Below are 15921 nucleotides of genomic sequence, written 5' to 3' on the forward strand. Positions count from 1 at the left end.
ACAAAAACAGACAAATATGTCATGGGCAACGCGCCGACATGTAGCACCAATTTGCTACCGAGTTCGAGTCCTGGCTCATGGTCCTTTCCCGATCCCGCCCCCCTCTCTCTCTCCCACTTCACTTCCTGTCTAATCAATGTCCTATCATAATAAAGGCAAAAACACCAAAAATAAATCTTAAAAAAAAAATAAAATAATAATAATAATAGACAAATATGACCAAAATAGATTAATTAAGGTTTTGACAATGTATAAAAAATAAATTCAAAACTAACACATATGAAAAAACTATAATAGGGAGTGGAAATGGCTCAGTCAATAAGTGCTCCTCTGTATCTACTGGTTTTAGTGGTCATTTAATGTCTTTTTTTAATTTAAAAAAATACAAGTTCTCAAAACTATATATGATTCCTATCAGCATTGACCCACATTTCAATTATGTGTGTATTATTTTTTCCTGTGGGGTAAATTACAGTGTATCACTCAAACCTAGAGCTGTGAGATTCTGAATAAATTGAGAATCATGATTTTTGTTTGTTTCAAACAGAGATCATGTTTCTTCCAAGATTCTGAAGACAACTAAACAAAATAACATGTAATTCACTTAAGTTTCTAACAAAATTTTAATTGCTCCAGTCGGTTTCAAATGTTTAACTAATCTGAATGATTAATTTTTAAAAAAAAATCTGTTTGAATGAACGATTCAATGACTTATTCATAAATACGAATCACTTGTTTCATTACTGGACCAATCAGCGTTTTTTTAAACAAATATTGAACGAATGATTCAATGACAAATACATTTTTAACAGTCACTTGTCGCCACCTGGCGGTGTAACGATGTGATCAACAATCGTTATTTACTATAACGATTACGTTACGAACTATAAACTTATTTATAATATTTGTAACAGAAATAACATAGCTGTTTCATACTTATACATGACAACTGTTCTCTGACTCAGCAGCAGTGCCAACACAGATTTGAATGTTCCAGTGTGACTTTGACACAGACGAATCATTGTCATTTAGGAACAAGATTGCATGGGTGTTTGAATTGAGAGATTAATCGTATGGCTTGTCATGGAAATTAAAATCTAATTTCCACGATATCAATATCTAATCAGACTTCACCACTGACAATTTGAACAACATCCAGTTGTCAATATAATATAATATAATATAATACTACAGTACCGTACAGTACAGTAGTATTGTATAATACAATACAATATTACAATAAAATAAAGGTACTACAGTACCGCCAGGGTTATTCCCGTCCTGAATATAATACAATATCATACTACAGTGTCTCAATGTTACTCCCTTCTTGAATACTTCTAATACATTTCCTGTACTTCAAGGTAATTCCCCTCCAGAAGAAAGGTGAAGGCGTCCCATCAAGAAGCTGCTATCATTATCTCAATCACACATGAGCCCACAGGTCTTTAGCATCTATACACTCTCACCGTCCTTCTCAGGTGTATGCTGGTCCGACACAGGATCATTAATACTATCACAGCGTGTTTTCACACCTGTAGATCGATTGCATTGTTCCAAAACAGGGACTAAATTTGTTACAATGTTGCATTTTCTTCTTGGTTCAGTTTGCTTTAACAAGGCAATATTTCAAAGTGCACTAAAATGTGTTTATGCAAGTCGCATGCGTGTACAACTGTCCTCTTATTGGTCAGAGTTTTCTCAGCGTCATCCATTAAAATGATTGACAAGTTCACTCCATGAGCATATTGTGGTTTTTTTTTGTACTGTCTAGAGGGGTTTTTTTTTGTACTGTCTAGACACACACAAACACTATACGAATGTAGCCGTCATTATCGCTGTTAAATTATATTCATATTAATTCAAGCATGCTCTCTCTGTATCTCTCAGCACTGTCTAGTAGGCTAACAGTGTCAAGATGCATTGAAACACTATATGAATGTTATAATTCAGCAAAAGGCTTTACAACTAATGTATATCAATATTTACATAGTCTAATAGTACTAGATTTATTAATCTCCAATGTGTCTCACATTGCGTTTCTACTTTGGATAAGCTTCTCCCTAATAGACGGTGTTAATATCATATTTGTCATTGATTTCACCACAACAGAATAAGTGCACTAAAAGAGTGAACTGAACTCTACCGATGTCAGGTGCTGGACCGGCCAAACCCTTCCTGAATAGTAAACACCACCATAAGTAAGTCAATATTAATGACCTCTCTCTGAGCATTCCTCAAGATGGCACACACATATAACCACACACCTCGTTAGGATTGTCTCTCATGTCATTTCAATGATACCACAAGTAATAAATAAACACTTATCTGTCTATTAGGGGTGGTTAATCTGTCTGATTTCCCGATTCGATTCGATTACGATTATTGAAGTCCCGATTCGATTACAGTCGATTTTCGATTATTAACGATTCTCGATTAGCGATTATTGATTTTCCATTTCACAACAGTAAACGAAAATACACTACAAAGTGATTGCAGTATTAAAAAAAAAGTCAGCTACTGAATTACTTAACTCTTTCATTGAGTAACAACAACTCAAAGCACTTTCTGTGTCTTGTAGTTATAACTTCAGAATTATTTGTATGTAGCTTATGTTCTGTAGAACACAGAAATGAATACATCACATTGTGTTGTGACTCATCAAGTTGAACTAAACAATAACAAATAAATGAAAGGCTTATTTCCTTTAGGAAGTAGATCAGAACCAACATACTGTAGAAATTGGACAATTTTCTTCTAGAAAGACAATGTGTTCAGGTGGAGGAAGACTGCAGGTTGCAGTCGAAACATGTCAAGGTAAAGAAAAAGTTTCGGTGGTTTAAATCGGCGCTTGTGACTTAAAGTCGAGTGCTTTTACTGTAATTTAGGCAGGCGCGCTCATAATAGAAGCGATTGAGAGCGCGGCTCATGGTTGCATAGCAACGACAGACGCCACTGGAGCGAAAGCGCATTGGAAAGGAGAATGCGGCGCGGACGCGATATGTGAATGCCCCTTAGAACGGCGACTTTTTCTTTGCATATCAGACAGGTAGCAACTAGAGAATAAGAATAAGAATAATTTAGCGGGCCGGATTATGTTTTATTTTTGAGATCAGTTGCGGGCCGGCAGTTTGAGACCACTGATCTAACATCTTTGCTGCTTACTTGGCGGCCACGGCCAGTACAACTTAAAGGTGCATTGCTGCCCCCTACAGTACTGGAGTGTGAAACAGATTAGTGGGGGAAAAAAACAGATGATGACTGCGTGCGTGGCGGTGGGTGGTGGGCCGGCCCGCTGGCCGTCCTGGAGTACCGGCCGTTCTGTGATTCTCCAGATCACACAGATGGCCAGTCCGCCCCTGGCTGGGTGGATCGATTGGTTGCTCGTTCCTGGTTCTTCCATTTTACACACCTGCTCTGGCTGCCGTTACACGCGCTTGCTAACTGGAACTGGGCGCGTTCGTGACGTTCAACTCCCGGTATAACATTTTTTACAAAATAAAATAATGCAAAAAAATAAAAAAATAAAAAAATAAAAAATCGATTTTTGAAAATTTAATAATCGATTCATACTCGTCCATAACATACTCGCGATTAATCAATAATCGATTTTTTTCACCACCCCTACTGTCTATCACTCAATGTTGTAACTTACAAAAATACCAGTACCATAACAAATCCAAGTCTACAAACAAATCCAAGTCCAAATCCAAAAATCTTATTTGTAGTTGTCAAATCTTATTATTCGATTCACCATGTCAATATCTTAAATCTTATTTTTTGTATTAATTAATTATATTTAGGTTAAAATGTCAAGTACTGCAGTATTTTTTAACATTTATTTGTAAATTTGAAAATTCAACTTTGTGAATCAGTTTTTCATTGATATCAAATACTCACCAAAATGCAATCCACCTTTGATTGTACAGTTTTGCTGCAAAAAGAAGAGAAGAGAAATAATCAGCATGACACAAGGGTAACTTGAGAAACATTCATAAAGCTGGCTTTATTAATAAATCAGTGGCATTCAAAACATCTTTCCATCCTCTAACCCGTCGGCCCTGTCCGGCTCAGACCAATATATCCTCAGGAACACATGTGCTCGTGCACACACACACACACACATACACACACACACACACACACACACACACACACACACACACACAAAAACTATCTTGCTTTAATGTTCCATCACACTGGAGGTCTATAAATACTCCTGCCAATTAGAATGTTTTGACCATCAGGATGTTTGAGGAACCGGAATGAACCAGTATGGAATCTATATACAGGTATGGAACAGTTGAGAGAATCAAATCTGCATGCATACTGTAAAGATACTTTTCTTGTGATGGCTGTAAAATAATTTGAACATTCAAAGGACACTAGGTACATTCTGAGTATAGTCACAGTTCAATCTGCATTAAAAGGTGAGGATTTAAAAAAAATGGCTCTTTGCAAAATCCACACGCACATTAACATGCTCAACTAACCAAAAACTTTTTCTCTCCCATTTCCTTCAACATCACAGGAAATGTCACGTCAGGCCACACAGTGGCTGTACAACAAGACTGAGATCCAAAACCAAAGGTTAATTGGCAAAAGGACAATAGAGAAAAGGGCACTTTGAATGACAAATCAGAGTAATGACCTGCAGTTATATATAAAATATACACAAACTGTGAAAAACAATAATTGTACATGGTACTTTAATATAAAAAACTGTATAGGCTGCATGTACTTATAATGTTAAAAAAAAATAGTTTTAAATGTTTTTATAATAATTTACAACATTAAAATGTTAATAAAAGTCATAGTAAAAATATATAAATAAAAATCCTTGATTTGGTATTAATTACCTGCTGAAACACATAAGCTGTGTCTGATTTCGAAGGCTGCATCCTCTGGAGGTTGCATCAGTCGGCCACATACATCATAAAGGAAGTCTTATTACAGAACAGTAACCATTATAAAATTGGCCGTTATTCCTAGTGAAATGAAGCAGCCTCAATGACATAAAAAAACGCAACCTTCCCAGGACTTGACGAAATGAGAGACAGTTGTCACGAAACCAGCCTTGCTGCAGAACTGGTAATAACAAGATCCGGGTCAATCCGGTACCTGCTAATAAACTGCTGATTTCAAATGGTGGGACCTGATTCAACAGAATTCAGCGCAGGACAAGTTTCGAATCGCTAAATGTGGATGCAAACCTAACTTGACCAGGACTGACCAGGAAATTCACAACTGCATACTAGATGCACAAAAGATAAAAAGTGAAAGTTTCGGGCGGGAGCGGGATAAAATCTAGCATTTTTTTTCTGGTCGACTAGTCGTTGTTCATTTTAAGTATTAGTCAACTAATTGCACGCTTATTAATAAACCATATAAATCATATTAAAGAGCCTTTAATGCCTAGCCTAATCAGAACTCAAGCGCACACATAAAGCTTACCACAGCGTATCAGCAGAAGTAATGATTACAAATGTGTCAGGGAAAAACAGCAAGGAGATTGCTTTAACATTTTAATAATTAATTGATAAACTAGTGTTTTCTGTATTGTGGGCTGCAGTGATGAAGTTGATGATGTTGACTCGTCATCTCCGCAGTAGTGGATGGACGCGCCTTTATGCAAGTTTCATACAAATTGCACAACCTGAGAATATTTGTTTTCCATTTCAAATGGTTCATTAGAAATTCATCGATGCACAAGGTTCAGTAGAAATTTCACTTTCTATAGATATATTTTTCATGTCTGTGAGGCAAGTTTACATGGAGTTTAGTTTTTTTTTCCTGGCGCACTCAAGTTCATAGAGAGAGACGGCAGAAATCGCACCCTTGGATAGCCCACATTTTTCTAGGTTAACATTAAAGTGAGTGGCCATGTAAAGTTGATACTACTTACATGTTTCATATGATAAGCCATATTTAAGGTTGATGAATGTTAGGCGTGCATTTGGATGTCCTTTCCGATGCACTGTATTTACTAGGGCTGCACGATTAATCGCATGCGATTGTCATGCGTGTCTCATCAGTAAAGCCGGTTCTGTGATTAGCGGTAAATGTCCATCACCTGCTTTCAAATGGAGCGGCATTTAATATACAGAGCCGTAGTTCGAGGACAAGCTACGCAATATCGTGTTCATAATCGAAGGCGATTCATCTGCGATTATGAACGCGATATTGCGTAGCTTGTCCGCGAACTACGGCTCTGTATATTAAGTGCCGCTCCATTTGAAAGCTCGTGATGGACATTCACCGCTAATCACAGAACCGGCTTTACTGATGAGACACGCATGACAATCGCATGCGATTAATCGTGCAGCCCTAGTATTTACCACATAGACCAGCTTTTAACGATCTGTCACAGACTGCATGCCATTGCCACTTCCTGTGGATTTTTTTTCTTGCGACTAATACAATTTTGGTCGACTAAGCCCCTTTTCATTAATGGTTAGTTGACTATTAGGGGGCAGCCCTAGAAGCTAGGACTGCATAATATATTGTTTTAGCATCAATATAACAATGTACGCATCCACACAGAACCGCACACGAAACTGAATTCCGTTCTCTACCACTTCTATGTGTGCTTGAACGGACACATACAAGTAAAAATTGTCAAAATGCCCGTCTCAGTGAGTATCCCCATAAAAAGAGCGCTTGAGGATTATGTGAACTTAACTGAGAAAAAAAATAGATGCGTATCACTATATCTGTGAATTTGGTGTTAAAGTGACAGCAGCCTAATAAACCTGCTGTTATCTGTGTCATTGTTAATCAAACAACAAAAAACAAAGAAATCACTTTTGTAGCTTTAACAAAGATTAATTATATTTAATTTATACAGTGAAGACGTATGCAGTGTTATTTTACATTTTATTACTCAATTTCTGTACCTGAATACTATTAGACTTACTTGAAAAAATATAAAGCACTGTTTATTTCATTTGTATCTTTGTTCTGCTGTATGTATCTATGCTTGTAATTTATTATTTTCTATGCAGTTTCACTCCCCTACAAAATCACCCCAGTCCTTCTAGAATAAAGCTATTCAAGTCATCTGGTGAAATTGTTTTCATTGTTTAGCAATATATCTCAGAAAAACAAAATATCGCAACGTCAGTTTTTTCAATATTGTGCAGCCCTAGCAGGAGCGGTACATATTCTTGCAGGATATAGTGGGCTGGAGCGGGATTGAAAAATCCATCCCGCGCAGACCCAAATTTCTCTGGCACTGGCCCCGAGCCATTAGGCAATCCTTACTGTCAAGCCCTGATTTGCTAATCACCAAAGCTACACCACACACAATGGCTTTTAATTATAGGACATCCAATCAGGCAGCATGTTGTTCCAACATTCAGACTTTTAATCCCATATAAAACCTTTCAGGCTTATGCCACATCCCAGAGCATGTGTGTTCTAAGAAAGTCAGTCATATGACTGTACCTATGAGCGAGTTAGAGGTCAGGGAACTAATGAACTGTTACTAGGCGAGTTGCAGTTTGCTCTCATGTGGCTTCAGGCCAGGTAAAACTCATTAAACCGTTTCTAGGTAGTCTTGAAGCAAGTAAAGGATCACACCACTGTTGTCAAGGCAGGCAGTAAAAACAGGATATCCCGTTAATGTCACTTCCTGTGGCAGACACCCGATTGAGACTTAGTTAATGAGCTCAACATGCAATTATCAACAGCAAAATTTAACACTAGTAGCCTGGTGTTCACACAAGACACAGATAAAGGGCCCTAATTTGGAGAGCAGTGCGTCTTTAGTGCACTTAATGAGTATGTGATAACTGATAAGTGTGGAGAAATTGAGTTAGCGAAGATTCATATTGTGATGTACTCGCAACGAAGTTCTTGATCGTTTTTTGCTTTGGGGTAAAAAGATGTTTGAAATACCATTGCAGCCGTATACTATTAATGAACATCCTGACACAGTTCACACTGCTGAGAGCTCCCTTTAGATGAATATTGGCCTAAACGTGCTTAGTGCTTTCCTATCAATAACAAAAACACAACAAATATGACAGTTGTGAAAAAACAATAGTTAAAGCATATGATCATATTGATGTGGATGTGTTTGCACCAGCTCTCCAATTCAGCACCCCAGTCAAGTCAAGTCACGTTTATTTATACCACTTTATACAAAATAGCCTATTGTTACGATATAGCCACAGATATCATAACTACAGCCCTACTGTAATTGACAGTCATTTATTCAAGAAATTCCTTAAAAACAAAGATTGTTACGGCCTTACTCAAAGGCCACAGAAACATGGTTGTGTTCGTTTGTTACGCACTTCAATCCACATCTGATGTTCTTGGTTTGCTTCTTATTTATTAAATCCAGGCTATTGGTTAATGAAACATTGATTGAAATTAAGATACAATTTATACAAAACAAAGTTCACTTTAAAGAAAAGCCTTCTACAAAACAAAACTTAATGAAGTGGTCAAAATCATGTCTGACCCACTCCATGTCTCCCTACATATTGTGCATCATATGAAGTAGCCTCTTACTCATGCTGTTCATTTTGCATATTCAACATAGATGAAATTAAAAATCATATTATAATATTTAAACATAAATATGAAACTAAATATGTTTTCTTTAATGGCTACAACACATATGGTACAGTACAGATAAATTTAATGTAGGAGCGGGATTTGAATGAACATTGTTTTACATTTGAGAATGAGCGGTACATCAGCAGAACATTCGTGTGGGCCGTGAGTGATTGAATGGAGCGAAAAAAATGATGCCAACGTGGCATTGGTGGAAGTGCGCGTTGAGTGTGCGCGAACCCATTTCGCTTTGTAACTTTCCAAGTGTCTTCGCATCCGAAGATGCATGAATGCGAGGCGAATCTGGCCAAGCATGCACGTCTCACCACAGCGCCACCTAGTTTATAATTTTTGCCATAATCAATCAGCCCTAGTCCACATGGCAAAGGAAAACGGGATTCATTGGACCAGACGACCTTCTTCCACTGATCCAAGGTCCTGTTCTGATGCTTGTAGGCACTTTCAGTGGTGGACAGGGGTTATCATGAGCCCCAAAAGCATCAGGGTGCAATGTTATTACACATTCCTCCCAGAACTATCATTGATATTTTCTGTGACTTGTGCCACAATTGACCTTCTATCATTTCGGACCAAAAGGGATAGCCTTTGTTGCCCTTGTGCCTCAATGAGTTGCCCTTGTGCATCAATGATCAATGAGCAAGAACTGACTGTTCACTAATCATCTAATCTACTCAGAATTTGACATGACTAGGGTTGGGAATCAAAAATCAATTCCAATTCTGGAATCCAAAACTGAAGGTCAGGAATTGGATACTTGTTATAAAATAAAATTTTTGATTCCGCTTATCGATTACTGTGTCTGCATTTTGATGAGGTTTTAAACCATTCAAGCACATAAGACACATCAATTCACCCCATTTTCTGTGCTGGGCACATCCAGAATGTGCACGCAAAAAGCCGCCTCTCAACGAATACTGAATTGATTCCTCTTTCTTGCTTTGCACTTGAACGGACAAATACACACAAAATTATGTCAAAATATCCTCGTAAACACAGTATGTTATGTCTTATGTGAACATAAGAGTAGAGAATAAAGCATGTGTAACCGTAATCTACTTACCGATCTTGACTGAATAACTTTTGAAACTTTAATAAGGATTCATCTATATTTGCAGATTGTTGTGATTGTTCACTAAAAACTCCCAGTCTTCATGTTTTCAGGCCATTTCAAGTTTGACGTGACAGCGGTGATGTGCAAGTGGCTGAGTTGTTTTCTTAATTTTTTTAATAGCCTTCCCATTAATGCTATAATTTTGTTCATTCAGACCGATTCACGAACATACACAAAAACAAGAGGTACGATTTATCGCACGAACCAATCATATCCAATCAGAGCATGATGGATGCATTGCCCCCTCTCATGTGACTTTCCCCCATTCATTCTTAAAGGGATAGTTCACCCAAAAATGAAAATTTGATGTTTATCTGCTTACCCCCAGGGCATCCAAGATGTAGATGACTTTATTTCTTCAGTAGAACACAAATTATGATTTTTAACTCCAACCGTTTCCGTCAGCCGTATAATGCGTGTCAATGGTAACAATTTATAAGAGTCAAAAAAACATGCATAGACAAATCCAAATTAAATCCTGCAGACACGAAACGATCGGTTTGTGCGAGAAACCAAATAGTATTTATATCATTTTTTACCTCTAATACACCACTATGTCCAACTGCGTTCAGCACTCGGTTAGTGAGGTCTGATCACGCTCTGACAGCGGAAGTGATGTCTCCCACTCATTGAAGTATAAGCGCGTGACATCACTGTCGTTGTCAGAGCGTGATCAGACTTGCCAATGTTTCAATTGTGCCAACAGTGCAAATCTTGGGCTATGGACAATGTGAAACATGAAGAAGCCTAAAATTGGCTTAAAGGGGACCTATTATGCCGCATTTTAAAATAATTTTGTAAAATAAGTCTCTGATGTCTCCAGAGTGTGTATGTGAAGGTTTGGCTCAAAATACCCCACAGATAATTTTTTATAGCATGTTAAAATTGCCACTTTTTGGGGTTGAGCAAAAGGGCACCGTTTCAGTGTGTGCCCTTTAAATGCAAATGAGCTGCTCCGCTCTGCCTAAGAGGGCGGAGCTTCAAAAGCTGATTCTCCGGTGTCAGGATTCAGTCAGGACCATAGACTGTAAAAAAAGATGGACGACGCGACACCGCTTCCTTCCATTGTATTGAACTGAAGCCAAAATGGGCTGATGAATGGGCGCTGACACGTTACGCAATACGTCAAAAAAAAAAAAGTTTGGAGCCTGGGCATGCGCAGAAGGAATCGTCAGTGGAGCCGGAGGCGGAGTCGCTATATCAAACTTCCGCCCAGACGACTGCGTCATTATTCATGTATTTTAAATATATATTATATATATTATGTATATTATATACAATTTAAAATTCTACCTATAAAATAATAGGCTATTCTGTTTCTAGAGCAATAATATTTTTGGAACAGCAAATTCAGTAGATAAAATCAATATAATATGCCACTAGAAACAACTCTAAATCGTCAGAAACTGTCCTGCCATTTTAAATCAAGTTCAACTAACGTTACAGGAGATCGATTGCTGTAATTAGAGTAAGCCATCATTAGTTTTGTCCTGCTAATTATTATTTTATACCCATAAAAATAATAAGTAACTGCCAGATAACGATCACCTGCTTTTTCCCGACATGGTTAACATTAGGTGTGTTATCTTAACTAATAACATTTATTAATTAGCTTATAACACCCATATTTAATGTTACAGAAAAAGGTTCAGTGATACGTCAGATCCTGTAGGTTGGTTAGTACAGTTTACTGCTGAACAACTCATTTTGTTGGTGTTAAATAACAAAGAAATCGAAAATTAACAGTTAGTTAATACATCTCCAATCTCCCCTCGAAGCTCCGACAGTCCTCAGACAAGCTGTCAATCAACTTCGAATCATGACGACACGCCCCATTTTTATAGCATCAAATTGCTAGCTAAAATCTAAATCATCACAAAAACGAACAATTGAATATATATCAGTGTGATAACAACTACCTTAAATGACCAAAACCATCTTTCAGAAAGTTTTATTTGAAGCAGAATTTATTTTTAAGTTTTCACTGAAGTCTCATTTGACTGCATTGAGAGGGAGGGGTTTATGACCTGCACTGCATCCAGCCCCCAGGGGGCGATCAAAGAGCCCGTGGCTTCACTTTTCAGAACGTATGAGACACACCCGGTCAGGACCATAGACTGTAAGAATTATGTATGACTGTAATGACACTCGAGATTGAGCGAGTGAACCGCTGTAGCGTTAGAAGCGGCGCCACGCTCGGTGCGTCATCGACAGTTATATAGTGTCAGAGACCTGAGCAGAGACTTGGTGAAAAACTGTTTAATGCTCTAACTTCACAATTAAGCATTACTCAATTCACAGACTTTGTAATGTGTTTCAGCAATACATTTGTAACATTTATAAAGTGTTTAGAAAGAATTCTCAGAATTGACTTTACAGGGACTTTAATAAAAAACTGTGCATGTGTGCATTAAAATATTATCCATAAACTCTCTCTCTCTCTCTCTCTCTCTCTCTCCCCCTTGCATTATCATCAACATACATAGCGAAGTACACAGAAACACTCATTACAACTAACAGTAAACAAATATAAAAACGCCTTATGCCATTTTGGGTGGTGCTTAATATACCAGCAAACTTTATATCTGCAAATCAACTCGGATGAACTGTAATAAAGTGCTCTGACCTTCATTACTGCCATATCCAGTATCACTCTGGAGATTGTAAGCTGGATCACGAACAGTTTACTGATCTATCCTTGAGTAACAAATTTTTAGCACAACCTCTGTTTTGTATTGTCCCATTGTATTGACATTCTTTCACAAAGCAGTCCGGTGTGAAATGATTTGTGTAGACATAAATGAATTTCGGTTGAGTTGAGGGAGCATTTTCTTCGAAAACAAAATTAATCCATCTCTTTTCAGCGGCTCAGATTTAGGGAGTAAATGTGGATTAATCCATCCAGCTACAGAACACATAAAACACTTGGGAGACGTTCTCGTCAGTGCAGTAATGGCAGACTGGGTAAACTTGCTGTGAACTCACTCAGGGCGGTTCTATGTTAAAACGGCAGTGTCTGTCAACATTCGTGGGCGGGCCCTGTGGCTAATGTGACGTCACATTGCCAGCGCTCTGGAAATGGCTGGTTCTGACACACTGCTTATGATTTGTGGGGATTTAAAAAAAAAAAAACGGAGTGGTTGGATTTTTATCATTATAGGGTGGTTGTGTACACACACTGCTAACACACAGTTATGTCCACCATGCAAAAGTGAATTTTGCATAATAGGTCCCCTTTAACGTCCAGACTGTTGCATGCTCAGAGTGAAGAATGGGGGTGGATCAGTGATGGTTTGGGCTGCAATATCATAGCATTCCCTACTGTGCTTGATGGCCGCATCACTGCCAAGGATTACCAAATTATTCTGGAGTGCCATGTGCAACTAATGGTTCAAACATTGTACCCTGAAGGGGGTGCTGTGTATCAGCATGAAAATGCACCAATACTCAGCAAGACTTGTGACAGAATGGTTTGATGAACATGAAAGTGAAGTTGAACATCACCCATGGCCTGCACAGTGACTGGATCTAAATATTTTGAGCCACTTTGGGGTTTCTTGGAGGAGCAAGTTAGAAAACATTTTCCTCCACCACCATCACAGTGACCTGGCCAGTGTTCTGCAAGAGGAATGGCTCAAAATCTCTCTGATCACTGTAAAGGACTTGAATCTGTCATTCCCAAAATAAATTAATGCTGTATTGGCTGCAAATGTAGGCCCTACACCCTACTAAAAATTTATTGTGGTCTAAAACTGTTTCAGTTTCATATAATTACAACAGAAATTTAAGGGTTGTTTTTCATGTAAACAGTGGCCTGATTTAAGCCACATACTTTTATCCTGTTGGTCACTGCCCCTCCCCCTAAGATCCCCTACTCCAGCTGGCCGCATGTGCTCTGATCATAACAGGAACGTAAACAACCGCCTGAGAGAGAGAGACAGATAGAGGGATGGGGGAGGGGGAGGGGGAGGTGAAGGGTCACTGTGTCACTGGTTGGAAGGGATAGTATGGACACCTCTATCATTTACTCTCCATAAGGTTGTCCTGGGAAGAAGGCAGAGGCCTGGGAGCTTCACAGCTAATTCCACATGAACAGAGGGCTGACTGAGAATAGCCAGACATCACAACAGAGAATTACACTATTGCTAGTCAGCATGACCTACATGTGTGATATTTGTGTGTCAGTGTGTGTGCAAGAGAGATTGGGGATAAGAAAGCTCTTGCTCTGTCTCTCTCTCACCAACAGACAGAAAACTCTACTGAACCTGATGAACTCAGCTACTACTGTGCTGCATCTCACAACCTCATATGTGCACTAAAGGCCTGATATAGGCCCAGTTCATTCTTTGATTTCACTTGATGTCAATCTGAACAAATTCAGGCCAAAATGTTCTTTGGAGTTCATTTTAAAGGTGCTGTAGAACGTCCTTTTAAAAGATGTAATATAAGTCTAAGGTGTCCCCTGAATGTGTCTGTGAAGTTTCAGCTCAAAGTACCCCATATATATTTTTTTTTTTATAAATTTTTTTAACTGCCTATTTTGGGGCATCATTAAATATGAGCCGATTTATGCTGCGGCCCCTTTAATTCACCACGTGAGTCCCGCCCACGGAACTCACGCCTGCCTTTAACAGCATAAACAAAGTTCGCAAAGCTAATATAACCCTCAAAATGGATCTTTACAAAGTGTTCATCATGCAACATGTCTAATCGCGTAAGTATGGTATTTATTTGGATTACATTAAATATTTGAGTTTGATAGTATGCTCCATGGCTAAAACTAACATTACTCACTGTTGGAGAGATTTTTAAAGAATGAAGTTGTGTTTATGAATTATACAGACTGCAAGTGTTTAAAAAATGAAAATAACGACGGCTCTCGTCTCCGTGAATACAGTAAGAAACGATGGTAACTTTAACCACATTTAACAGTACATTAGCAACATGCTAATGAAACATTTAGAAAGACAATTTGCAAATATCACTAAAAATATCATGATATCATGGATCATGTCAGTTATTATTGCTCAATTTGCCATTTTTCGCTGTTGTCCTTGCTTGCTTACCTAGTATGATGTTTCAGCTGTGCACATCCAGACATCCTGCCCTTGTCTAATGCTTGAACATGAGCTGGCATATGCAAATATCAGGGGCGTACATATTAATGATCCCGACTGTTACGTAACAGTCAGTGTCATGTTGAGATTCACCTGTTCTTCTGAGGTCTTTTAAACAAATGAGATTTATATAAGGAGGAGGAAACAATGGAGTTTGAGACTCACTGTATGTCATTTCCATGTACTGAACTCTTGTTATTCAACTATGCCAAGATAAATTCAATTTTTGATTCTATCTCACCTTTAAGAGTTTGAAACAGCTTGTCAAAGCAAACTTTCTGGAAAAGTTCATTCTGCCTGGTAAACACCTTTGAACTGCATTTGGTCTGTGGTTATTGTGCGTGCGTCTCAATCAGCTCCCTAGTTCAGTAGTCAGGGCACTGATCAGGGAGTCACATTCATTTACACAATATACTGATTCACAACCTAGGAAGCTAGGAAGCTGATTGAGACGCAGGGTGTGTAATAGGTAGGTATGACTCTGGGGCTCCACCTTGTTTTGACGAGGAAATCTTCTTCGGTTCATTTGTTCATTCAGTCTGTTGAAGTCAGACGCGAGTAAACAAACATATGCACATCGCTATGATCAGATGCTATATTGCTATATTCTCACCACCATCATTTTTGTTGTGCTTAATTTGATATTGAGAGGAAAACATGCAGCACATGTTTACATATACACAGAAGCATGGGCGCTATTGGGATGTTTGCTAACAGTATATCACCACGAAGGTATTTCCAACTTGTTTTTAACCACAAAACGAAGTATATCTGGGCCTTAACACACACACACACACACACACTTAATCAAGCCATCATCAATGCTGAGCACACTCAGCATTAATTTATGTCTATAATACAGGTATATTATAATTAGATTAAATGTACAGAACTGCTGTCACATTTGGTAAAGCTACAATTTTTGTCTGTCATGCTGTTATTTTACACATCCAGATATTTGAAGCACAAATAAGTATCATAGGCAGCATGCTAAAGCTATTAGCACTTAGAGTGCTGCTAATAGCAAAAAAACTGCATGGCCGGCTTTAGTCCAGCTGCTCCTCTAAGAGGAACTGTCGGCTTCCCAGACTGCTGTGAGCAGAGGGG

The 15921-nt window shown here is 38.4% G+C and overlaps 1 protein-coding gene across 1 annotated transcript in view; it reads right to left on the reverse strand.

The window, feature by feature from the left end:
• rfx7a (regulatory factor X7a) overlaps nt 1-15921 on the reverse strand; it is a 33945-nt gene that overhangs the window by 14250 nt on the left and 3774 nt on the right. The window contains exon 2 of the mRNA XM_067402344.1: nt 3901-3934. Within this exon, the coding sequence (XP_067258445.1) occupies nt 3901-3934 (34 nt within the window). The remainder of the gene's footprint in view (nt 1-3900; nt 3935-15921) is intronic.

Source organism: Chanodichthys erythropterus, chromosome 11 (genome assembly GCF_024489055.1).
Source record: "Chanodichthys erythropterus isolate Z2021 chromosome 11, ASM2448905v1, whole genome shotgun sequence".
Classification (NCBI taxonomy): domain Eukaryota; kingdom Metazoa; phylum Chordata; class Actinopteri; order Cypriniformes; family Xenocyprididae; genus Chanodichthys; species Chanodichthys erythropterus.